The 26,442-nt window shown below is 42.7% G+C and overlaps 2 protein-coding genes and 1 long non-coding RNA gene across 6 annotated transcripts in view; 1 reads left to right on the forward strand and 2 right to left on the reverse strand.

Annotated features, from left to right (window-relative positions):
- Window positions 1–2,131: 2,131 nt before the first annotated feature.
- LOC141141528 (serine/threonine-protein phosphatase 6 regulatory subunit 3-A-like) lies at window positions 2,132–3,965 on the reverse strand. The gene is given in 2 exon segments (XM_073629131.1): window positions 2,132–3,556; window positions 3,558–3,965. Coding segments are annotated over 2 exon segments (1,503 nt in total). The 5' UTR covers window positions 3,714–3,965; the 3' UTR covers window positions 2,132–2,209.
- A 2,305-nt stretch (window positions 3,966–6,270) lies between these two features.
- Window positions 6,271–26,331, reverse strand: LOC141140257 (uncharacterized). The gene is made up of 3 exons (XR_012243911.1): window positions 25,988–26,331; window positions 19,533–19,638; window positions 6,271–7,907 (listed from the first exon to the last, which is right to left on the reverse strand). It is a non-coding gene; the product is annotated as an uncharacterized lncRNA (long non-coding RNA).
- The window catches only part of NCOA7 (nuclear receptor coactivator 7), a 254,603-nt gene continuing 253,963 nt past the window's right edge, over window positions 25,803–26,442 (forward strand). For 3 of the 4 annotated variants that reach the window (XM_073627200.1, XM_073627204.1, XM_073627205.1), the window contains exon 1: window positions 25,803–26,065. The gene's annotated coding sequence lies outside the window, so the exon portion shown is untranslated. Of the gene's footprint in view, window positions 26,066–26,250; window positions 26,364–26,442 lie in introns of those variants that run through there. The other variant, XM_073627203.1, reaches the window with a different exon arrangement.

The raw sequence follows: 26,442 nt of genomic DNA on the forward strand, positions 1-26,442 counted from the left end.
ATCTCATCTCCATTATGCCTGCATTTACAGTGGTCACCTTACCTCAGGGTAGTTTCCTCCATCAGTTCTCTCCTTCACAAATTAACCTCCATTCTCTTTCAACATTTTACTAAACCCACATGTGTAAGAAAATTAAAGGGGGATATTGATTCCATAGAAACTGGAAATGTCATAAGCGCCCTCAGAAGAGCCTGTCAGACAACCACTTGGTTACTATAGTTGTGGCGTCATGTCATTCAACATATCTCCTAACAAACAAGACCAGGTCAGGGACAAAATCACATGACTGACCATTAACAATTAAAGCCGACTGAATGAGGCCTCTACAGACAGACAAATGAAACCGCAAATTCAATTGAGATACTAGATTCCAGCTACTTGAACTCAATACGGATCTCTGCTGCAGGAACGCAGTGCTGTTCCCATTCATGTACAAACATCTCAAGAAACTTCTTTCCTGAAGAACTACATTTCTATGATCTGGTCAGCATTTTAGCTCTACTTGTATGTTCCAATGACATTGGAACTCCTTGAAATGTGTGAAAAGACACTTATTCTTTCCTACTTTCACAGGCCATTAGCACTGGTGCATCCATTCATCATAGATGGAGAGCTATCAAAGTGAAGCTCCGTGCTGCAGTGGAATCTCTCTTAATAATTTGTACCTAATGCAAAGGATCCCTGGTTTAAAAAACAGGCCAACAATGATAAGCTAGGATGGAACATTTTCTTGCCAAGCTGTGGTGCAATTAACACCAAGTTATTTGTTGGCACCAGACCAGTTTAATATTTTCAAAAAAAGCATTTTTTAAATGGATTCCTGTCCAATGTCTTGTACATGCTATACAATGCTGCAGGCAGCCTGGCCCACAGAACTACACAGTTTCTGCAGAAAACACTCCTGATCACTCATAGCCTTTGTGAGTGCATAGACATATCCCATTTATTCCACAGGAGAAAATGAAAAAGCTATTGTGCTGACTGCAACCCAACCATCATTTAACAGGGCACATAAGAGGGCCACGAGAGTGGTAGGGAACACCAGGTAAAGTGGATGCAGCTCCTCTCAGATTAGGTCTTGAGATCCTAATGCACATATAAAAAAAAAAAAAACATGTTTTGTGAGGGAGTAAATAAGTCCCAGGTGGACTGATTCTCCAAAAGGAAAATAGGATTTTGTGCATGCATGTGCAGAAGACTTGAGAAGTGTCCAAAATGTTTTCAGTGGTGGATTTGTGGTTTCCAATGTGCCACAGAGTAGATTTGCTAAAATTGACGACAGATGAGTGTAAGATCTTATAGGGTGAAAGTAATTTAAAAAGAGTAATTGTACAAAAGTACTCAAGTTATCCCAGCTAACATTTTACTAGGTCAAAAAGGGTGTCCATTATAATGGTTCAGAATCGTAACTAAAATTAAACTTTGGAAATCAGAGGTGACCTCTGTAATTGGATTGTATATTAACCGTATTAGCACTTTAGAAATGCTAAGTACCTTGAGGCAGTGTTTAGGATACATTAGAAATTATGGATCAGTGTTTCTACTGCTGCACATTTATTTTTTGTTTCCTTTTTATTTGGCAGTAGATTAATAATGCTAGGACCAAACATGACAATAGTGACAATCTCATACTACATTCAACTGCAGAATTGATCAAAATTGATGAACTTAACAAGGGTTTGGATATTGTAAAATGATCTGGTTGCAGGTCACCTTGATCAGTTTTGGTGGTTTACATTCAAAAGCGGATTGAAATTATTGTACGTGCCAAGCGACGCAGTGTATTTCAGTAAAAGAAAAGCCCAAGTAGAGGGGGGTTTCTAAAATACTGTTACATTCATCCTCATCCCAGTTTTGAAAGTTTATAAAACTATAATGTTACAAGGTTTGTTAAAACAGTATTATTGTATTATATTATTGCATGAACCAGGAAGAATTTTAATCGTATATTGATCCAAATAAAAAAAATAAATGAAAAAGGAAAAAAAATAAAGTAAACATCCTTAGACATGACATAATTCAGCTGAAAGGACAACTTCAGAGCTCCATCTTTCAGGCAGTATTATTGTGTCCCTGGTGCAAGGCTCCCTGCAGACTTGCGTTTGGAGGCTTAAACACTATGAACAATCAGACACGTAGAGCAGAAACCTACTAGGTCTACAGTGTTCCTCTTGTTTGTTTCACTTAAGGAACTTGTGCAGAAAGTCTCTCATTTTTCCTGAGCTTCAGTTGGCAATTCTTTAATAAGCTGATGTGCTAGTGTACTGTTTGGCCCCTTTTCAATGCTGTGAACTATGCAATTTTCTATTCTTGTTAAGTGTCCCATGTATCCACATCGTTGACCGCCTTCAGACTGTCTTTTTTCATTCAAGGCCCATGCTTCAAGTATTCTGTCTATTAAGTGGCATTTCAAAAAGAGATGTCTTAATAAGATATGCTCTCCTACAGAGTTCTGTTCGCTGAACAAGCTGTCTGTACTGTCACCAGGACTAGCAAGAATCAAGGCAATGCAGATTTCAACTTGCGTGTGAAGGAACTTATTCCAGGTGTATTTGAAAAACTTATCCAGAATGACTCCTATAGTGTTTAGCTCAATTAACTCTATATTAATGCTGTGCGTATTTGTCTGCAGTAAACTTGCTATCAATCTGATAACATGTAACCGAGTATTTCCTACAGGAGGATCTAGGACTCCCCAAGTTGTCTTCATGACATCAGTTTTTGGAGGGTCCAGGAGTAGCTGGTGACAGGATGGAAGTTTTTCCTGAATAGCAGTCAACACCGTTTTGTTAACTGAAAATGCGGAGTGATTGAGACCAGGTGGACACAGGTCAATATGACCCTCAAAAGCTGGCCGTCTGGTTTCTAGCAGTGTCAGCAATATTTGGATAGCACTGACAATTGCAGATTCATTCTTCTCTTTTAAAAATATATTTGATAATAGTTGCTCAAAAATTTCTTGCTTTTCTAACGTGGCCAGCAGAGGGCCTGGTTCCGGGCTGTTCTGCACTTGTAACAACTGATCCCTGCTCAGACGTATAATCTCACAAAGGGACTGTGATGCATTAGAATGTCTATCTTCATCCTGAGAAGGGTGCACTAACTCTACAAGTCTCTGGATAATCTTCTCTTTATTTAGCCAGTTCAAGACATCTTGCCTTAGCTGTGGTGGCTCAATACATGTGAGAAGTCTTAGCAGCAAATCCATAATTGCAGAGGTACCTATATGTTTTATTATCAAGTCGACAAAGTCAACTTTTTTCTTTAAAAAAGCTACAATCTGTTCTGGCTTCCTGCTGATTAAAATGTTTAACACTTTGCTGAAGAAACTAGCAAGGAGCGGATTCAACGGGGAGTCATTTAAAAGGAAGCTGTAGAGCCTCTTGAGTAAAGATTCATCCTCTCCTAGTCTGTCATTTATCTGTGATACATCTGAGGTTAATAACTCACAAGACAAATTGGGGTACTTGTAACGAATTTTCTCATCCATGTCTAGGGGTGGCTCCTCTGTAATATAGGTCACCAAGTCTTCCAAGCACTCGGATTTTAATAAAAAACTCCACAAGTTTACGATTCTGCGCCTTGCATTCTTCCAATATATCCTCTTCATCCATTAGCTCCTTTAGTGTCACTTCATCTCTCTCTAAGAGGGTGTCTATGTGAGATGAAGAATGCAGGTCGAACTTCCAAAACATATGTGGTGCGGCAAACATGTTACTGTGAAATGTCAGAATGTTGCTCCGAAGCTAGATGACATTAGGGGATTCTCAGTCAACGGGGGGCAGGTGGAGGCAAAGATTAGTCCATCAAATTCCAACAGAAAGCAGGTGCCTGATAAAATGTAAAATATTAAGAAAATAAAACCACACTTTGCTCCTTCAACTTCTGGCCCATTACAGGGTATCCCGACTACATTAAAGACAAAATTTCTTCAGGCCGGTATTCTGATATCGGGGGAAACAACCCAATCCAGTCAGGCGGGAAAATTGCTCAGCACTGTGGTGTATTGTTTTTGTACATCTTTTTTCTATAATGAATAAAAAGATTTGAAATCGCAAAAAAAAAAAAAATAACAGAAGCTCCTTTCAAGTATACGGGCAAGCGGATATAAACTGGTGTGTGTCCATTTACATTCGCCTACCTCCAAGTCTGCCCAGGACTGGGAAAAAAACCCTAAAATTACTGCATTCTTTTATGTTTTTCTGGACCTAAATTAAACATGATGCATCACAGGTATTCTGATGTAAATGAACGCAAGTGTAGGCATGCAATGTCTGGGTATTTGCTCAGACACTGTCACTTTGTCCTGGATGGACAATGTAAAGCTTCCTCATTCTTTCAGCACTGATACATTTTTTTTCACTCAAATATGAGAAAAACCTTACTATTTTGGCTGCAAAAGTGGAAATACACTTTAAGGCTAGGGTCAGATTTTGGGGGAGGTTAGAGTTTGTTGTTAGGGAAAGGTTAGGCGCTATGGATTCATTTCATGGGTTAGGTTTTATAGGTTTAGGAGGATGTGGGGTAAAACTTAAATGTTTGAGTCAGACTAAGAATTAAGTTGATTTTAGATGTAAGCTTCTGTAGGGCAGTGTTTTTACTGACATTTTTTTAAACCCCACAGCACCACCAGCCAAAAGATCCACAGTTCCACTGCTGGGCTCTGCTATAAGCAGTAGTAGTTACAGTGCAAGCCCACAGCACTGTACAGGGATTAAAGCCCTTACACAAAGATTTAGGAGAAATATATTGGTAGGTGTTACACTGTCTTCTAAAGAAGACCTTGCACTAGCTAGAACAGTTAAACCCTACTAAGTATTATGGCTAGATGGTAATTAGCCTAGCTATAAAAAGTACTTAGCAGCCTCACTCTCTTGGCAATTGTGCTGTCTGCTGTACCTATCTGTGATGCGCCTTCTATTTTTTGCAGTGCTATCTTTAACTGTGCCATATTTGCCTTTTTTACACTCATGTTTGTGTGACATCTGGCTGTGGTTTACATTACATTAGATATATGCAGCTCTTCTGATAGTCAGGCTAGGGATATATAGTAGAAAGTTCATTTACATTTTGGTTAAAGGTCCACTTTTATAGGGGAAACTCTTAACCTATACCTGGATGTTCATTCATAGTAAAGAAAATGCTTCTTTTTAGGTCAGGCTTGTAATCAATTTACTGATGCCTTATGCCGCACACACACGGGCGGACTTTTCGACCAGACTGGTCCGATGGACCAAGTCCGGCAGACAATTCGACCGCGTGTGGGCTTCATCGGACCTGCAGCGGACTTTTTCAGTCGAAAATCTGACGGACTTTAGATTTGGAACATGCTTCAAATCTTTCCGACAGACTCAAGTCCCGTCAAAAAATCAGTTCGTCTGTATGCTAATCCGACGGACAAAAACCGACGCTAGGGCAGCTATTGGCTACTGGCTATCATCTTCCTTATTTTAGTCTGGTGTACGTCATCACGTACGAATCCATCGGACTTTGGTGTGATCGTGTGTAGGCAAGTCCGGTCGTAAGAAAGTCCGTCGAAAGTCAGTTGGAAAGACCGTCGGACCTTTGTTGTCGAAAAGTTCGACCGTGTGTTTGCGGCATTACAACCAGGAATCAAGATGGGGTGTTCACTAGGTGGCTAACCAGAAGTAGCTTTAGGCTATGATTTATGTATATATTTTTCTTAATTTATGTTTAATCTTTTTTATTGAATTTGCAGGCACAGTAAGACATATCGACAAATGCCATAATGTCAGTAAAGTACAAACAGGTCAGAAAGGCCTAATCATAGCATTGCCCACATATGTGGGTGAAGCATAGTAAAAAATATCAAGAACAAACAGTCCATATACATATGAAATAGGAAACAACCCTCAATTCCATAATACAGTCATGGATCTTAAAAGTAGGAGAGAGAGCAAAGCATATAGCTATGTAAACTATATTGTCAGAAGTATTGGTACACCTGCCTTTACACGCAAATGAATTTTAATGGCATCCCAGTCTTAGTCCGTAGGGATCAATATCGAATTGGCCCACCCTTTGCAGCTATAACAGCTTCATCTCTTCCCAGCCCACAAGGTTTAGGAGTGTGTCTATGGGAATGTTTGACCATTCTTTCAGAAGCGCATTTGTGAGGTCAGGCACTGATGTTGGACAAGAAGACCTAGCTTGCAGTCTCCACTCTAATTCATCCCAAAGGTGTTCTATCGGGTTAAGGCCAGGACTCTGTGCAGGTAAGTCAAGTCACTTCACACAAAACTTGCTCATCCATGTCTTTATGGACCTTTCTTTGTGCACTGGTACACAGTCGTGTTGGAACAGGAAGGGGCCATTCTCAAACTGTTCCTACAAAGTTGGGAGTATGAAAAATGTCTTGGTATGCCGCCGCCCTAAGAATTCCATTCATTGGAACTAAGGGGTCAGGTCCAACCCCTGAAAAACAACCCCAAATCCTAATCCCCCCTCCGTCAAATGATTTGGACCAGTGCACAAAGCAAGTTCCATAAAGACATGGATGAGCGAGTTTGGGGTGGAGGAACTTGACTGGCCTGCGCAGAGTCCTGACCTCAACCCAACAGAACACCTTTGGGATGAATTAGAGTCAGAGTTGAGGGAAGATGGATGTAGCCAAATACAGGGCAATCTTAGAAGAAAACCTGTTAGAGTCTGCAAAAGACTTGAGACTGGGACATAGGTTCAACTTCCAGCAGGACAACGACCCTAAACATACAGCCAGAGCTACAATGGAATGGTTTAGAGCAAATACATTTATGTTTTTTCGTTGTAACATGACAAAATGTGGAAAATTTCAAGGGGTATGAATACTTCTTCAAGGCACTGTATCTTTAGTCCAGACAAAGATATTGCTGAAAAAACAGATCCATAGCAGAATTGTAAAAATTGCTCTGGTCAATTGGGGGTGAACAGGTGTGATAGGCGAAGTGGTTAAATAGTGTTTCTGTTTATTTTTGTTGTGCTCATATGCTGTATAGTTCTGCTTTTTAATGCTAACTGATCAGTACAACTAATACAATTAAGCTGGCCATAGATGGATCAAAATTCAACCCGTTCAGTAGGGAGCAGCCAAATTCGACCCATTTGTAACCGTTCCTCTTTGACAGAAGTTGATCTTTAGGTTGACTTCTGTCAAACAGGAATGTTGGAAAACTTTTGCCGATCGCAACTGCAGTAGTTAATCAGTGTATTCTGACAGCAGACAGTCCTGCAGTCAGAATACAACGTCCGGGCAGGGGGAATTCCTCCATCGACCTTATTTGCGTGGATGGAGGAAGCTGTTAGATTTTCTTCATTCAGTCCACTGGGGAGTGCGAGTGTAATTGTTACTATGTGGGTAAAACAACATTAGAATTCTGGCGAAGAATTTACAGACACATTGTTAGCATTAAAAAGAAAGATCCCAGCCTCCCTCTAGGCAGACATAGCCGTATAGTACATCCTGACGGTACCCATAGAGTGCGATTCCTGGCCCTTGACCATATTCCAAGTAATCCGAGGGGGGGGTGATCTAAATAAGCAACTATTACAGAGCGAATTGAGGTGGATATTTCGCCTTAACACAACTGTAACTCCAGGCCTTAATGAAGTGTTCAGTTTTAAACCATACCTAGATGGCTTTAAATCATGTAAATGTGAACTTGATTGTAGAGGAGCCATAGGCATGCGCAAGGGGTGTGCCAGGTGTGCCTGGGCACACGCTAATCCTGGAGTTGGCAACCCATCAATTGTGGGCAGGTGACAGGTAAGCCGCGATCCTTACTTGCCGAGCCCCAGAACCTGGACAGGATAGGCGGCTGGAGTGGAAATTAAGGGACCAATCTGTATTTTCTTCTGCAGCAGCTGAAAGTAGGCTTCTCCTCCTCTTCCTTTCACCGATATTCAGCTTCCTAGGGAGGAAAATACAGGGGATTGGTACCAATGTATGCCACCCCTCTTGTCCCAGTTCCTTTTCTTTCTGCTGCCCAGGTCCCCCTGTGAGCTCACCTACCCCCCCCCCCCCCATTGTTTTAGGATGACGAGTGGGGAAGAGGCCGGTTAATATGTCACAAAGGTATATGTGTTGGAGCTTTGAGGTGCACACCCTAATACAATAGGCTGCGCACACCTATGAGAGGAGCCATTTGTTTCCATTTGTCTCCCTTTTCTTCTGTTGTATTCTATCACATTCCTTTGTCCATGTATACATGGAGAATACTTTTTGGCATATACATCCAGTATATCTGTATATAATGCTGTTAATTATACCACAGTTTGTGATTACTTTTCTGAGGTATTGTTCACATTATTGCTAATATGCACTTTGATGTCTGTATTTACTATGTTTTGATTATCATTTCCTTAATTATCATTTGTTTTAAAAATAAAAATCATAAAATCATATGTTTTATTGTATCTTTAGTCCAGACAAAGATATTGCTGAAAAAACAGGTCCATAGCAGAATTGTGAAAATTGCTCTGGTCAGTTGGGGGTGAACAGGTGTGATAGGCGAAGTGGTTAAATTGTGTTTTTGCTTGTTTTTGTTGTGCTCATATGCTGTGAAGTTCTGCTTTTTAATGCTAACTGATCAGTACAATTAATACAATTAAGCTGGCCATAGATGGATCAAAATTCAACCCATTCAGTAGGGAGCAGACAAATTTGACCCATTTGTAACCGTTCCTCTTTGACAGAAGTTGATCTTAAGCTAAAAACCTTGGTTGCCCTCTGGGAAGGCTGCTTTAAACAAATTAGTGTAATGTTGTATGGTGCATGCACAAGATGAGGTGTAAACATCATTGGTGGGCTATCAGAGAAGGCAACCCAGGTTTCCAATCAATGGGTTGGGAACAGAGCATTGAGACTGGAGAAAGAGTATAAGAAGTAGGCAAGTAAGTACTACTAAATCTGGCAACAGATAATTTTTTTTTCGACTCAATGAAGAAAATCGAACAGCTTCCTCCATCCACACAAATAAGGTCGATGGAGGAATCCCCCCTGCCCGGACGTTGTATTCTGACTGCAGGACTGTCTGCTGTCAGAATACACTGATTAGCTACTGCAGTTGCTGATCAGCAAAAGTTTTCCAACATTCCTGTTTGACAGAAGTCAACCTAAGGCCCCTTTCACACTTATACAACTTGTCCCACGATTTTGTACTGCAAAATTGTATGACAAGTCATTCTCCATGATTTTCAATGACTACCATTCATATTGGCACAACTTTTGGTCGTGCCGACTTGAAAGTAGTCCCTGCACTACTTTGGTCCAACTTCTATGTGAGTTGTACTCCATAAACCTCAATGTTAAACCCTCAAGTAGCAAATCGTGCCTGAATAATATAGACACGATTTCAGTACGACTTTGTAAGCACAAGCCTGGCTCGCTGATCGGGAAAGGAAAACTTTTTTTCCTTTCGCGATGACCGACAGGCAGTGCTGACAGCTGTCTGGTATGAATCCTGAGGGGGAATGCCGCACCAAGTTTTAAATGAAAAAACCGGCGTGGGTTCCCCCCCAGGGGCATACCAGGCCCTTAGGTCTGGTATGGATCAAAGGGGAACCCCCTACGCCGAAAAATCGGCGTGGGGTCCCCCCCAAAATCCATACCAGACCCTTATCCGAGCACGCAACCCGGCCGGTCAGGAACCAGACGACGCCATTTGTGGTGAAACGTACGTCGGGAGGTTGACGCTCTGACGTCATCGCCATCCTAGTGTGGACGGGTGCTCGCTATGCCGGCCAGCTATTTGCTGTTTTTAATCTACTTATGTAAGTTTTCTACCTTTTTTTATTAAACTGTCCCGCCAGTATTACACTATGGTCAGTTTCTTTTCATTCACATGCCTGTGAGACGAGAGTTTGGGGTCCCTGCTACATCCTCTTAGCCACGCTGTATGCAGTCAAGTCACACCAGCTGGATTTTCCCATACCAGGACGGAACATAGGCTGGTTTTTGCTTGCCTTGTGGTAAGCGCAATATTTGTGCGGTGGCGGATCACTGAGTGTGGTGTCTCTTTCATCTTTACCACCAAGTCTGGTTGTGTCCATTCATGGGCTTCTCTCTGTGACTGATTCTGGTCAATTATCATATATAAAGATTTCCATCTACCACATATGGACATCACCTTTTGATTCACAGTTATATGTATGGACTTATATATATTTTTCTGATTATCGCAATGTTTCACATACATACATGAATTTTCTAACAGAAGTTTTTGGGACATCGATATAAGAATATTTCACATATCTTATTCATATATATTTTAGCGCGGTTATTTCTTTTTCTTCTGAGTACAGTCCAGTCTGTAATATACAGTCCAGTTCAGTAATATATAAATATTCTCCTGCAAGTTTGGTATTATCTCTGCTTACTTCACATATGGCATCCAAGCTCTTCCTATTCCTCACCCAGCTCATTTTTAAAGTGGATGCTATATCTCCACTCTTCAAGTTTCAGTTTTTGTTTGGGATGTATGTTGTACACACTGTAGCTGCTAGATGGAGCTCAACACTAGTAAATGGAAACAGTGTGTTACTTCTATAACATAGACCTGGGTTTCTGTTTCAACATGAACTTCTGGCAATCACAGGCTACCCAATTCTTATATATATCAATACTAGCAATTTTGTACAGTGTGGCTGACTTTTCTTATGCTACATAATCTACCTGTATGCACTGGGTCTATGCAAGTAAAGCCCCATTAAATTCTGCAGGTTTAAAGACTTGATTTGAAAAAAGGATCATTGATTACATAAAAACACACAACTTGCTGGACTCAAAGCAGCATGGCTTTACTGAGGGCAGAAAAAAAATTACAGAGCTTGGACTTTTTTGGCACTACAACAGAACGTAGAAAAAATAGGGTTTTTATAACAGCTTACGTGTAAAATCCTTTTCTTGGAGTACATCACGGGACACAGAGCCATAGTAGTTACTATGTGGGTTATAATGGCAACCTTTAGGTGATGGACACTGGCACACCTTAAGACAGGAAGTTCACTCCCTATATAACCCCTCCCATTACTGGGAGTACCTCAGTTTTTGTAGCAAAGCAATATACGTGTATCAAAAGAGGGGATGTGTCCCGTGATGTACTCCAAGAAAAGGATTTTATAGGTAAGCTGTTATAAAAATCCTATTTTCTTTATCGTACATCTTGGGGCACAGAGCCATAGTAGTTACTATGTGGGTTGTCCCAGAGCAATGCTATCTTAGGGGGGGCAGACACAAACAAAAGTAGGGCGCCATCAGACCTGAAGACCTATACTGCTGCCTGCAGTACACTGCGCCCAAAGGTGATATCCTCATGTCTTTTTACATACACCTGATAGAATCTGGTAAATTTATGAACTGAAGACCAAGTTGCGGCCTTGCAGATTTGAGCCATGGAGGCTTGGTGATGCACTGCCCATGAAGCACTAACAGCCCTGAGGGAGTGCGCTTTGATTTGAAAAGGTGGAATCTTCCTCCTCAAACCATAAGCTTGAACAATTATTCACCAAATCCACTTAGAAATAGTATATTTCAATGCTGCCTGTCCTCTTTTGGGACCTTCAGGCAACACAAACAAAACATCAATTTTTTGAATCTGAGCAGTCGCCTTCAAGTAGACTTTGACTGCTCTCACCACATCAAGAGAATGTAGCGACTTTTCTTCCGTAGAACAGGGTTCTGGAAAAAACGAAGGTAGAACAATATCCTGGTTTAGATGAAAACCTGACACTACCTTCGGTAGAAGTTAGGATGAGGACGCAATACTACCCTATTCTTGTGAATAATTAAATATGGCTCTTTACAAGAAAGAGCAGCCAACTCTGATACCCTTCTTTCAGAAGATATGGCTACCAGAAAAACTAGCTTCCTTGCAAAAGGGAATATGTCGTATCGGCTCAAAAGGCTGTTTCTATAATGCCAACAGAACTAAATTCAAGTCCCAAGGGTTCAGGGTTACCTAACCAGTGGATTAATCCGTGTTACCCCTTGTATAAAGCTACGGACCAAAGAATGCAAAGCAAGTGGTCGTTGAAACAATACCAATAAGGCCAAGACCTGGCTTTTGATAGTACTCAAGGCCAGCTTCATCTCTAACCCCATTTGCAGAAAGGCAAGGATTCTACCTATGACAAACTTTCTGGGATACCAACCCCTGGATTCACACCAGGAAACATATGCCTTCCAGACTCTATAATATATGACTCTAGAGACCGGCCTCCTTGCATTAATCAAGCTAGATACCACTGAACCTGACAGCCCATGCTTCTTCAGAATGTGGCTCTCAATAGCCAAACCGTTAAATTTAGCGTTTGTAAGGTAGGATGGAATACTGGACCTTGCAAGAGTAGGTCTGGATGTGGTGGTAGGGTCCATGGGTCCCCATACCGCCATCTTTATGATCTCTACATACCAAGATCTTCTGGGCCATGCCAGGGCCATAAGAATTACTGACTTCCCTTCCTGTTTGATCCTGTGAAGAAGTCGTGGAAGCAGCAGAATAAGAGGAAGTGCATAAATCAGTGAAAACTGATCCCACGGGGCCACCAAGGCATCTGTTCTGCATGCTAGTGGATCCCTTGTTCTTGACACAAAGTTGTCTATCTTTTTGTTGAACTTGGATGCAAATAGGTCTACGTCCGGGATCCCCCATCACCGGCATATTCCCAGGAAGATATCGGGGTGAAGGGACCATTCTTCCGGGAACAACTGCTGGCCATCAAGTAGTCCGCCTGCAAATTTTCTACTCCTGGAATGAAGACTGCCGATAGGCAAGGTACATTGTTTTCTGCCCAAGTTAAGATATGATTCACCTCTCTCTGGGCCGCATGACTTCTTGTGCCCCCCTGGTGATTGATATAGGCCACTGCCTACAGGACATTGTCGGATTGGATCCTGACAGGACAATTCCGCAACCTGAATGTCCAAGCCCTGAGGGCCAAGTGCGCTGCCTGAATCTCTAGAATGTTGATGGGCAAGGTCCTTTCGGTTCTGGACCATTTCCCTTGGACAGTCGCCTCTTCCAGGACTGCTCCCCAACCCGAAAGGCTGGCATCTGTTGTTACCACCTTCCAGGTAACTGGTATGAAGGATTTTCCCTTCTGCAGATTTCTTAGTTATCCACCACCAACTGAGGCTCTGGCGCACCTTTGGAGACAGACACATTGGGAAATCTAGAGCTTGGACCTTCTTGTTCAAAGCTGATAGAATACTGTTTTGCAGCAGTCTCGAATGAAACTGAGCGCATGGAATGGCTTCAAATGAAGCCACCATCTTTCCCAATAACTACATGCAAAGCCGAATAGAATGATTCTTTTTTGCTCTGACCACCTGAATCAGCTCCTTTATCGCTGATCTTTACCTGGGGCAAAAAAAAACCTTTTCTGGTCTGTATCTATGATCAGACCCAAGTATTCTAATCTCCTTGATGGACTTAAAAAGATTTCTCTAGGTTGAGAATCCAACCTAGGTATTCCAGGTAGTCGTGACCATACTTTGATTTATGTGGGCTACCGACTGGTCTATCAAGAGCAGGTCATCTAGGTAAGCTATAATCGTTATACCTTGAGCCCTTAATCTGGCCAGAGGAGGGGCCAGGACCTTTGTAAACACCCGAGGTGTGATAGCTAGACCGAAAGGCAGAGCCACAACTGAAAATGGAGCTTTTCTACCTTGAAACGTAGATATTTCTGGTGAGCGGGGAAAATAGGTACATGCAGGTATGCATCCTTGATGTCGATTGACGCCAGAAGTTCTCCTCCTTGCATCTGATTGATCTGATTGATTCCATGTGAAATGAGCAGATATTTAGGAATCGGTTCAGATCCTTGAGATCTAGAATGGGTCTGACATCTCCATTTGGTTTTGGCAACGTGAAGAGGTTTGAATAAAACCCCAATCCCTGCTCTTCTATGGGAACCTCCATGATCACTTTTTGAGACAAAAGCCGGTCTAATGCTTGAAAGAGAGACTTCTGTTTCTCTGGATTTTTGGGAACGTTTGATCTGAGAAAACGAGGAGACGGGAACTCTCGGAACTCTAGTTTGTAACTATTGTGGAGATCACCCATCCCGTCTCGAAACTGCTCCTGCCAGATCCTTGAGAACTGCAGAAGTCTTCCCCCCACTCAAGCGAGCGGGTGCGCCCCTTCATAAAGAGGCTTTAGTATTTTGTTTTGTAGGTTTCCTTCCGAAGCACTTCCTATGTCCCTGGGGTTGACCCTGAGTTTTACCTCTTGAACCTGACGGCGGAGGTCATTGTAACTGCCTGGAGGCTGATGCCCCTGGTACTGGAGAAGGAGCTTGTTTAAATGAAAGATGTTTTCTCCTTTTCTTAACTGGCAAAAGGGTGCTTTTTTCACTTAAAATTTTTTGGATGTATTCATTCAAATCATCCCCAAACAGCCGTTTCCCCCAGAAAGGAAAACTAGCCAGTTTTTTGCATGGCGCTTCTGCTGACCAATTTTTCAACCATAGGATTCTACGCATATGCACCAGCCCAAGCGTAAGGCATGAGGCCTGAAGAATAGAATCTCTCATAGTTTCAATTGCATAACATAAAGCCCCTGGCAACTCGGCTAAATCCTGGGCGTGCTGATCAGGGATAACTTTGAGCACCTGTCTCAACTGGTCTTTTAAGGATTGACATACACCAGTTGCTGCCACTGCAGGTTGAGTCACTGAACCTGCCAAAGAAAATGCGTTTTTTAACAGGAATTCCAATTTCTTATCAGTTGGATCCCTAAGCATTTGAGCGTTGTCAACCGGACAAGTCAAACTTTCATTCACCGAGGATATAGCAGAGTCAAGTTCTGGTATCTCCCACTTTTTTGTGAACTTTTCCTCCATGGGATAAAGTGCTGAGAATTTTTTAGGAGGGAAAAATGCTTATCTGGGTGATCCCACTCGGAATACATAAGCTGTTCTAGTAATGAATGGACAGGAAAGGCATGCACAGCTTTAGGAGGCTTTAGTGAACCCAAACAAGAAGTGGGCTTACCAACCGACTCAGTTAAAGGGGTTGTAAAGGTATACATTTTTTCACCTTAATGCATTTTATGCATTAAGGTGAAAAAACTTTTGACAATACCGTCGCCCCCAGCCCCCCCGTTTTACTTACCTGACACCTCGAATCTCAGCCGCTCACTCCCGACCTCCATTTCGCCACTCAGCCTGGTCGCTGATTGGCTATAGTGGATGGATTGAAAGCAGCGCAGGTATTGGCTCGCGCTGCTGTCAATCACATCCAATGACGCGGCGCGCCGGGGGGCGGGTCCGAATGATACAGCGAGCGGCTATAGCCGCCGGCTGTATCACGGGAGCGCGCCCGCAATAACTAACCACCATGGGAGGGAGCTCGCATTAAGGTGGTTAGTTCTTGCGGGGAGGAGCTGAAACAGCCGCCGAGGGACCCCAGAAGAGCAGGTTCGGGGCCACTCTGTGCAGAACCAGCTGCACAGTGAAGGTAAGTATAACATGTTTGTTATTTTTTATTTTTTTTTAAATTACCTTTACAACCCCTTTAAGGGTAGCATAAATGTGGAGCGGACCATTTCAGTAAGATTTCACCATCAATCTTTCAGATTGTGAAGCTGAAGGAGGTCCTTTCCGCAACTGACCCCTCAGAAGAGGAGTCATCAGCCTCTTCACGGTCCCCTGAGGGGAGTTCATCTTCTCCCGCCCCCAGTTCCTCTGTTTGGAGGTTCTGGGTAGTAGAAGGGGACCTGTCGCGTTTTCTTCCACTCTGGGAATATACGATTAAAGCTGCTAACCTTTCTTCCAATCCCACCAAGGCTGAGGAAAAAACCTCCTCAGTAATATAGACAGGGGCTGCAATGTTGGAAACAGTTGCAACACTTGATGGCCCCGATGGCTCACCGTGACCAGCCACTCCAGATTTCTCAGGGGAGGATGGCATTGTAGAGGTGAGACTAGGATCCTCAGAGCCTGAGGGAGACACCTTTGGGCCCTTTTTTTTGGGGTGTTTCCACCTCCCCTTCTGACCATAGTCCAATGCACAAATGCAGAGATGCCAGAAAAAAATGCACCCACTGCTGAGAAAATAGTCCAGCATTTGCCACTGCTATTTAATGCTCAGCCTGATGCTTAGTAAACGTGCCATGGGAATGCCTGTGTCACCACTTACATAACCCCATCTGCTCTTGTGTCCCTCTGTCAGCCTGCAGTCTGCAAATGGAGCTTTTTATTATGCAGTCCCGCGCTGTGATCGTTGAGGCACACCAATGCCGTGCTAAGCCACGCCCCCTCCATCTTCCCACCACGCCCCCCCATTTGCCGCATGAGCGGGCCTCCAATTCGACAGGATCGGCATGTGGGGGGGGGGGTGTGGAGTGGAGGAAAGCAGATGGAGAACCGCCCTTCTGAGGTGGTGGAAGAGGGAGCAGAGCGGTATACCGCCGATCAGTGGCGTCGCTAGGGGGTGGCTTTTGGGGCTATAGCCCCGAATCTGGGGCCCATAGCCCCGAGTCTCCCAAGGGGAGGGGAGGCTCTCTGGGAACCCTGATGTAAGTGGGGGGCTCTCTGGGAACCCTGATGTAAGTGGGGGGCTCTCTGGGGACCCTGATGCAAGAGGGAGGCTCTCTGGGGACCCTGATTTTAAGGGGGAGGCTATCTGGGGACCCTGATTTAAGGGGGAGGCTCTCTGTGGACCCTAATGTAAGGGGGGCTCTCTGGGAACCCTGATGTAAGTGGGGGGCTCTCTGGGGACCCTGATGCAAGGGGGAGGCTCTCTGGGGACCCTGATGTAAGGAGGAGGTTCTCTGGTGACCCTGATGTAAGGAGGAGGTTCTCTGGGGACCCTGATGTAAGGGGGGCTTTCTGGGGACCCTGATGTAAGGGGGGCTTTCTGGGGACCCTGATGCCAGTGGGGGGCTCTCTGGGGATATATACACACACACACGTATATTACTGTATATACATGTGTATATACAGTTATATACATGTGTATGCCCGCCCCACTGGTATGGGCTCTAGCCCCAGATCTTATGTAGACCTAGCAACGCCCCTGCCGCCGATCATTTTGGGCTCCCCCTGCCTATTCCGGGAGAGGGGAGAGAAAACTCCTACTAGGTGGGGGGTGTTTTAGTAAAAAAAACCCTCGAACATCTTACCGCTTACAGCTTAGGACTGCTTATCCGGAGGAAGCCTGCAGCTTCTGCTTACACAGAGCGAGATATAGGAAGCATGAACAAGGTGCGTGCTCTTTACAGCCCCCAGTGGCGACTTTAGGCATGGCAACATTTACTACAAGGAGAAAATCCATAAGAAAATGTAAAATTCCTTAGGAATCTCAACTTACCTTATCCCGCTGCAGGATTCTGTGGTAAAACCAAACAGACCCACCCCTCACCCCTCACGGCGGGCTCCGTTAAAAAACCTTAAAGGACACGGGCCCCTTTTTATCTGGGTTTCCACTCCTTTGGACCCATATAGCACCCCACCAGGAAGCTTTATGGCTGAAAAAACCAAAGCACTGGATCCCGGGGTCCAGCTCTCAAAAAAGAGAAGCATTACGGGCTAAACCTCGTTTCTTCTGCCACGAGGCCTGGGTACCATTCAATTCGGCCTGAAAAGACACTTTGAATGGATCCAGCTGCATAGCTTGCCCCAGCAAAGGATTAATCCAGTGGAGCTCAGCTTAGCACATCTTTACTCGTGACCAACACCTAAGACACTGGCGAAAAAACTGAGGTACTCCCAGTAATGGGAGGGGTTATATAGGGAGTGGACTTCCTGTCTTAGGGTGTGCCAGTATCCATCACCTAAAGATGGCCTATATAACCCACATAGTAACTACTATGGCTCTGTGATCCTGTGATGTACGATAAAGTAATAATAACTTTAATGTAGAAAAAACAGGGGAAACATATATTAAAATCCACACTAATAGGACAAACAGTGATAAAAATATTGTAACTATGACATAAACCTCATGCACTACATGGAATAGAAAATAACATTTCATAATACAGTAGATCCCAGAGTGCGGTTACAATGTAAACTTGATCTTGCTCTACATGTTACGCGCCAAGCACTTCTTCAGGAGCATTTAGTAACTATTAAGTGTGAAAAAGAAAAAACATGAATATGTATACAACTTACACATAAAATGTATACAACATATATATAAAACATTCCATCTGAATCTTCCATAGTTGCAATATTTTTACCACTGTTTGTCCTATTAGTGTGGATTTTAATATATGTTTCCCCTGTTTTTCCTACATTAAAGTTATTATTTTTCTACATTCTGTTTTGTCGTGCCTAAAAAGTCCAAGCTCTTTGAGTAATTTTTTTCTGTCAATCCCATTAGGACGTGGCACTTTCTACTATATGGAGTATCCACAGTACCACTCTGTGATGATACATAATTTGTTTTATTTACTGAGGGCAGATCATGTCAGACTAATCTGATTTAATTTTTTGACTATATGACCAATATTTTGGACCAGGGTGGTGCTGTGGACATAGCATATCTTGATTTAAGCAAGGCAGTTGATTAAAAAAAAACAAAAACAAAGCAAAAAAATACAAAACATGTTTAAAAAAAAAAAAAAAAGGGGAGACTCAGTGGACCTTTTCTGCCGCCACGTTTCTATGTTTCTATTTATTTTGTGGTTCAGGGTGTTTCTGTTGTTTTTGTTTTCTACCATGTTAGCTAGTATTAAAGCGGTGTTCCACCCAAAAGTGGAACTTCCGCTTTAAGGACTCCTGACCCCGTAGCATGCCACATTTGGCATGTCATTTCTTTGGGGCGGGAGCGGGTACCTAGTTTTGACAGGTACCCAGCTCCCAATTCTGCTTGGAGCACCACAGTGCCCCGAGCGGAAGTTCTCTCCCCCTCCCTCCCTGCAATCTTCTGGAACATCACAGGTCCCAGAAGATTACTCGGCCATCCAGGACACGAAGCGGGACTCGGGCATGCGCAGTGCGCACCCGGCTGGGAAGCCACAAGCTGTCACAGCCGGGTGCCCACACTAGTGATGCCGGTGACAGGGAGAGGTGGGGGAGAGAACGGAGGATTCAGGCGGCCAAATCGCTGGATTATGGGACAGGTGAGTGTGTTTATTAAAAACCAGCAGCCACACTTTTTGTAGCTGCTGACTTTTAATAAACACAGAAACGGCTGGAACTTCGCTTTAATGACAGCTCTCAACTCTGTATACTTTCAAACAAGGTTAATGGCCAATTCTCTCATTTACATTTATCTGATGTTCGATGACTTGTAATACTTCTGGGGTTTTCTCGTAGAATGTTAGGGGTATGGGCCCACCATTGAAGTGAATCGTGGTATTTACACAAACCCAGCAGTCAAGGGTTTTGAACACTTGTTTACAAAAAAAGCATTTATTTAAAGTGGCACTAAATGATATTTTTATTCTCCAAAAATAATCCATACACATCCACTACTTAACGTGGTAATAAACTCTTCTACAGATAAAAAGAAAACCTTCCCCCTACAAGTAAAGGGCATATTGTGCTATTATGCACTGCATACTAGCACATTATGACAGACTTACCTTAAAAACGAAGCCCTTCAGTGCGGCGCTGTCACTGTTGACAGAGCTTCCTTCCTTTCCCGATCTTCCTTCCGGGTTCGTGGGCTCCATCCTGGATGATTTACTCCTGGAAGTATATACACAATATTTGGATGTCATAGTCCTTATGTTAGAGAATGCTTACATAGAGGTTAAGTATGATGCTACTGTCTTACTTTTAATTAAACCTGAGAAGGATCTGGCTGATTGAGCCTCATACAGACCCATTTCGTTCCCAAACAAACCAAAATTTTGCTGCCAGGCTTAAAGTGGAAATCCTGCCTAACACTATGTTTAAAAATGTTCCCGACCCCCCCTCTGCTACCTTTGCTGCATAACTTGTGTAAAAAAATATGTATACTATTTTCAGCCTGCTCTGATCCGGTCGCTTGATTCCCTGTGTCAGTCAGTGATTGCTGCAGGGGAGAAGAGGGAGTGCTCAAAAAGGGCTGGAAATTCCAGGAGCCATGAGGTTACCCATAGGCTCCCAAGTCCTTCCTCTCTCCTGCAGCAATCACTGATGTTTTTACATATGTTAGGCGCATTAGTAGCGGGAGGGGACATTTTTAAACATAGCCAGGCAAGGTTATACATGATTCATTTTTTTATTTTTATTTTTTTGCCGAACGATGAAAAATGAACTGATTCCCCCATCCACATTCAATGTGTGGATGGGGGAATCAGTTCATTTTTCATCGTTCTGCAAAAAAAAAAAAATAAAACAATGAATCATGTATAACCTTGCCTATGTTTAAAAATCTTCCCTCCCCCTGCTGAGCTACTGTATTCAATACAATACAAGGATTAGTGTTGCCAGGTATAGCCAGTAGCACTGATCATTCACGAAAAACCCAACAGGCTGGTTGCACACATGTCAATCAACAGATTGTCTTGTGTAAAACCAATTAGCCCATACATTGACCCGAAATTCGCCAGGCCCCTGCTGAACCGGCCGTATTTTGATCCATGTTTGGCGGCTTAAGTGCTGGGCGGGAATTCTACTTTAAGTCTGTAATATTGTATCTTGTTCATGACAGCTAGATGGGCTTTATGTCTGGTAGGTCAACAACCATTGACATATGCGGGACCTAAATTATAGCCCAATTTGACACTTTTATTCCAGATACAAGTTCCATGAACTCCTTAGACATGGTCAAAGTTTTTGATTCAATAGAATGGCCAACCTTACCAGCATGCCTCATATACCAATATGGTATGGGCCCGACATTTTTGATAAGTGGATCTCGATACTTTATATACACCCTGAATCCAATATCCTGTTTAATAGGTGGATCTATTTTTTTAACACAGCTTTGTGCAATATGTGCTAAAAGGGGGTGGGTAAAGAAGATGGGGTGTTTCATGAACGTAATAGGTTGACTCCCAGGTTGCAGCCCTCTGTTACACTCACATTGGCAACAGCTGACAGCAGGCAGAAACAAATCATGGTACAAAATCGGCAGGCAAAGTCAAAGTCAAACAGGCAAATGCTTTAATTTGACAATGTTAGGATCGCTTAGATACAATTCAATCTTCAATTACAGTCAATGACACCAAAAGACAAACTAGGGATTCATGTTTTGACCTTGCTAATCCTATTTATTGATGTTAAATATGATTTATTATGCTGTGGTAATTACTATTTTGCATTTTACTTTGGTCTTCTGGCTTTTATTATGGGCAAAGAGCATTGATGATTGGTTGATGTATTATAAATATAGAATACATTTTTTTTATAAAAACAAACTTGTGTTGCTAAGTTAGTATCCAGTTATGCTGTGTTTCAACTGGTGTCTTATATACAGTATGCAAAATATGTATATTTGGGCTCTATGGCAGAGCAAGCTATCACTAGGTTACTATATTGGTTCACTTTCTCATCATAGAGTCTTGTAGGATGTCACAGTTTAATGTTTCCAAAACAAATCTGTTCATATTGCAGCGAAGTCTCTGCAGGATCAGTCTGCTGCTTTGCACCTGGGTCCCATGTTGCTTCCTACTCAACTGTGCAACTGCTTTCATACTCTCCAGAAAACCATACTAGGTCTTTTCCAGTTAACGTGGTTGTAAACCTCAGACATATAATATGAACATAGCATATCACTGTATAGTGTGCTTGTCTCAGTCCAGAGCACTAAGTGTCATTGCTGTCTGCTGTCTTGTTCCTATGCAAGAGTCACTTCTAACAAATTTTCCTGACACCAAGAGAAAAATGGTGACAGAGGAGGGATCTCCAGCAGATTGACAGCCTCAGTTATTTTCCTGTGTGCTGCGTGAAGGGGTGTGTCCCTTTCCTCCAATCATCTTTCAGAGAGCTCCTCACTGATGTAACTTCAGCTCTTTACTACCTTCTTTTCCGAGAGATCCTGTTTAAATTTGGCACTTTGAATGGATGTAGGGAAAATGTGGTTATAGATAAACAGGTACATCTTATGTAGGAGGATTTATTTCATCTCTGTGTATCACCTGAGGCCAGTCAGTTCATCGGGTATATGTAAGGTTTTACAACAACTTTAATGTGTTTAGACCAGCCTTTCTTAACCAGGGTTCTTTGATACCCTAGGGTTTCTCCAGAGGTTGCTAGGGGTTCCATGAGCTAGGAGCAATTTCTGTCACTCAATAAGGTGCCACTGAAACTAATGAACTATTAAACTATCTATAAGTAGGGGATTATCCACACTGATAATGACAAATATAAGGGACGAATATCTCCATGACAATCACATAAATGTACAGTGAGCTGTAAAAGAAGTCATATTTAGCAGGTGTCCTCTGACATTGGAACATTATTTCAAGGGTTCTTCATATTAAAAAGGCTGGTTTAGACATTCTCACACTTCCCCTCCTGGTTCATAGCAAGAAGGGGAGCTGGACACTTCCTCTGAGGTCATGTCTAGGAAAGCTAGTTAAACCAACTCAGTATACTTTGGAGGTTCTTGTCCAGTTCCGATACCCAGTTGCAACCGCTGCCTGTTTCTCAATGAGGTTTGTTGTCTGACTGCCCTGACCTTTTGCCTGTTTGACTTCAACTTTGCCTGCCGATTGTTTATGGTGATTTGTTTCTACCTGATTTTGGGCTGCAACCTGGGAGAAATCCACAGCAAAATCCATCTTCCCTTGTAGGGTGGCACAGAAGGACCCTACCCCTGTGACGTAGGGTTTCCTATTGCTCAGTTGCAAGATGTGCCGTGTTCATATGTTAACATAAGCTGAAGGATGGAAATTTTTGGAGTTCTTTGTAATGAGGGCAGGGTCGTTAATTTAGGTAAGATAATGTATGTTTCACAAACTAATAGTCAACCTATTAGGCTCATGAAACACCCCATCTTCTTTACTCCCCGTTTTTAGCATCTATGAGCACAAAGCTGTGTTAAAAAAGCAGATCCAATCTGTGCCCACTAAATTCAATAGTGGCAAATTATTTTAGGTTTTGCCACCAAACTTTGCCACTCTTATGTGATGCTGCTTTGCCGTCAGACCAGTCAGAACGACCCTTTTGGGAAATTAGCATATTTTATATATAACAAGATCACACTGAACTATGCCCTACAAATAGCATTTCTTGTTGTTTCTCCATAGTACGTTAAAGTTGATTCAAACCCTAAGCAGACAATATTTATTACACTAAAGCACTGTGTATTGCAAACAACTTTTTTTTAAATAAATACTGTTTCATCCTCCTTGCATTTCAACACTGCTGATCTCCTCCAACCTCTTTCAGTGACATGCACTTGCTCCAGAGTCAACTGCACATCATTGTTTAGAATTGGCTTCCTCAGGGCTATTTTTCTCAGAAAATAGCTGCAGGAACTCAACCACGACCCCCTAACCCCCCCCCCCCCCACACACACACACACACACACACCTGTATACCTGTACATTGCCCTCTAAGAGGCGGCCAGCGGTTAACCCCTTCACTGCCAGTGTCATTTACACAGGAATCAGTGCATTTTTATAGCACTGATTGCTGTATAAATGACAATGGTCCCAAAAATGTGTAAAAAATGTCCGATGTGTCCGCCATAATGTCGCAGTCATGATAAAAATCGCGCCATTTAAAAAAAAAAAAATATTAATAAAAATGCCATAAAACTACCCCCTATTTTGTAAACGCTATAACTTTTGCGCAAACCGATCAATAATCGCTTATTGCGATTTTTTTTACCAAAAATATGTAGAAGAATACATACCGGCCTAAACTAAGGAAAAAATTTGTTTTTTATATATTTTTGGGGGATATTTATTACAGCAAAAAGTAAATAATAATGCGTTTTTTTCAAAATTGTCGCTCTATTTTTGTTTATACCGCAAAAAATAAAAACCGCAGAGGCGATCAAATACCACCAAAAGAAAGCTCTATTTGTGGGGAAAAAAGGATGTTAATTTTGTTTGGGTGCTATGTTGCACGACCGTGCAATTGTCAGTTAAAGCGACGCAGTGCAAAAAGTGCTCTGGTCAGGAAGGGGGTAAATTCTTCCGGGGCTGAAGTGGTTAATAGTTAGTTATTAGTAGTTAGTTAGGTATTCTTTTGAATTTTCGGATTTTAAGAATTTACGAATTTTCGAATTGCAATCATAACGAATGACCAGGAAAATGAAAAAACAAAAAAACAAAAAACGAATTAAACGAACACAAACACATTTTTTGGCAGTGCACATGTCTAGTTCACACCAGAGCAATTTGTCATGTGATTTGACAGTTCTAAATTGCATGACAAGTCTCACCCCCATTGCCGGCAATGGAACCGCTCAAATCGCTGCGACTTCGAAAAAGGTTCCTGCACAATTTCATGTGGGAATGGCATTGAAATCTGTATAAATGAAGTTGCACAGATGTCCGCACATGAAATCGCACTGATCGGTGGCTTTGAAATGGCGCTGAAGTCGAGTGATTTCAAAGCCACACTGGTGTGAACCAGGACTGACCAATGCAAAAATGCAATTAAATCTATACCTGGAGTTCAGTATATAAAATGATAAAATGTCATGATCTGTACTTTTATCCCACCCTGTGTATGTATGTATGTATGTGTATATATATATATATATAGATATATATATATATATCTATCTATATAGATATATATATATATCTATATAGATAGATATATATATATATATCTATATAGATATATAGATAGATATATCTATATATCTATATAGATATCTATATAGATAGATATCTATATAGATATATAGATATATCTATATCTATATAGATATATATCTACAGGGCTTTTTTTCAGCGGGAACGCGGGAGAACGCAGTTCCGGCACCTCCAGCACTGAATGTATGTAATAGCATGGGGTGTGGGGTGTGCTGGAGGGTCTATTAATATTGGCTGCTGGAGGATCTATTGTCACTGGTGGGGATCTGATTTTGTGTGAGGGTCTATTGTTGCTGATGGGGAATCTATTTTTACTGAGGGGGTCTTATGTTGTTGGAAGGGATCTACTGTTGAGGGAGAGGACTATTTTTACTGGCTGCTGGAGGATCTATTGATGCTGGCTGCTGGGAGATCTGTTGTTGCTGCTGGGGGGGGGGGTCTAATGATGCTTGGGTGGATATTTTGTTACTGGGTGTGATATTTTGTTGTGGGTGGTTCGCTGTTGCTGCGGGGAATCTATTGTTGTTGGGGTGGAGTCCATTGTTGCTGGGGGAGTCTATTGTTGTGTGGGGATCTATTGCTGGGATTCTATTGTTGCTGGCTGCAGGGGATCTATTTTACTGCTTTTCTTTTTATCATTAACATGTTCCATACAAATGATTTAGCACCACAAAATGGTACTTGGTTCTGTAGTCTCAAAACGGGGCAGTACTAGTAGATGGGTAGGGGGTGGAATCAAAGGACAGTGGTCAGAGGTGGGTACAGGGCAGAGACAAGGGGTGACTCAGACGGGGGGAGTTCCTGCACCTATTCTCCGAGAAAAAAGCCCTGTATATCTATATATCTATATAGATAGATATTTATTTATCTATCTATCTATCTATCTATCTATCTATCTATCTATCTATCTATCTATCTATCTATCTATCTATCTATCTATTTAGAGAGAGAGTATATATGTGATATACGTGTATATAGTATATGAGAGGTATAAGTGGTGGATGGATGAGCTGCCATGGATCCTCCAATCCCACCATAGACAGCTGTGTGTGTGATCTGTCAGTGGCAGACAGACAGGACCCCTTGTTGCATGGCATGTAGATGAGGGCGGAGATCTGCATTGCACACTAGGGAGGAGGAGGAGGAGGAGGAGGAGGAGGGGAGAAGGAAGGAAGAGCAGAGGGGGAGGAGGAGGTGGGATTTTCTAGCCTGCCAGATGCTGCCCTGTATTGTTGATGTAGTGCTGAGCTATGTGCCTGCTCTCCTAGGGACCTTCCATGTAACCAGGACTGGATACAATGTGCCAGGCACCCGATCAGCACCCATCCTACCCAATGAGACTTGTCACCTCCACTGACTGACATCTCTTCTGCAGCAACAGCCTGGCACAGGAGGGCAGAGAGCTGGAGGTGGGTGCTGTATGTATGTTTTCCATAGGATCGCCCCTGATCCGTGGGCTGACAAGGATTAGTGGACATCGGATGTCTTCCTTGTGAGAAGGGATTTAGGGAAAAATGTGTTATTGTGGATGTAGCCACGCCCTGTGTGTGCCCGGCCGCTTATCACTGCTGGTCCCTGAAGAGGGATGGGAGGAGATTGACAGGTGGGCGGGGCTTACGCTGCATACCGATTACTACCCATCTAGGTGGCTGAGCTCTAATGTCCAGCATGGTTATTAGCTGAGTAACTGCCTGGCATCGTCCAAAGGTATCTCTATGATTATATGTGTGAGATCATATGCTCTGATCTGTGTGGGCTGAGTTATAGGAGGCATGAAGGCTGCCAT

This window comes from Aquarana catesbeiana, linkage group LG04 (assembly GCF_042186555.1).
Source record: "Aquarana catesbeiana isolate 2022-GZ linkage group LG04, ASM4218655v1, whole genome shotgun sequence".
NCBI classification, from domain to species: Eukaryota; Metazoa; Chordata; class Amphibia; order Anura; family Ranidae; genus Aquarana; species Aquarana catesbeiana.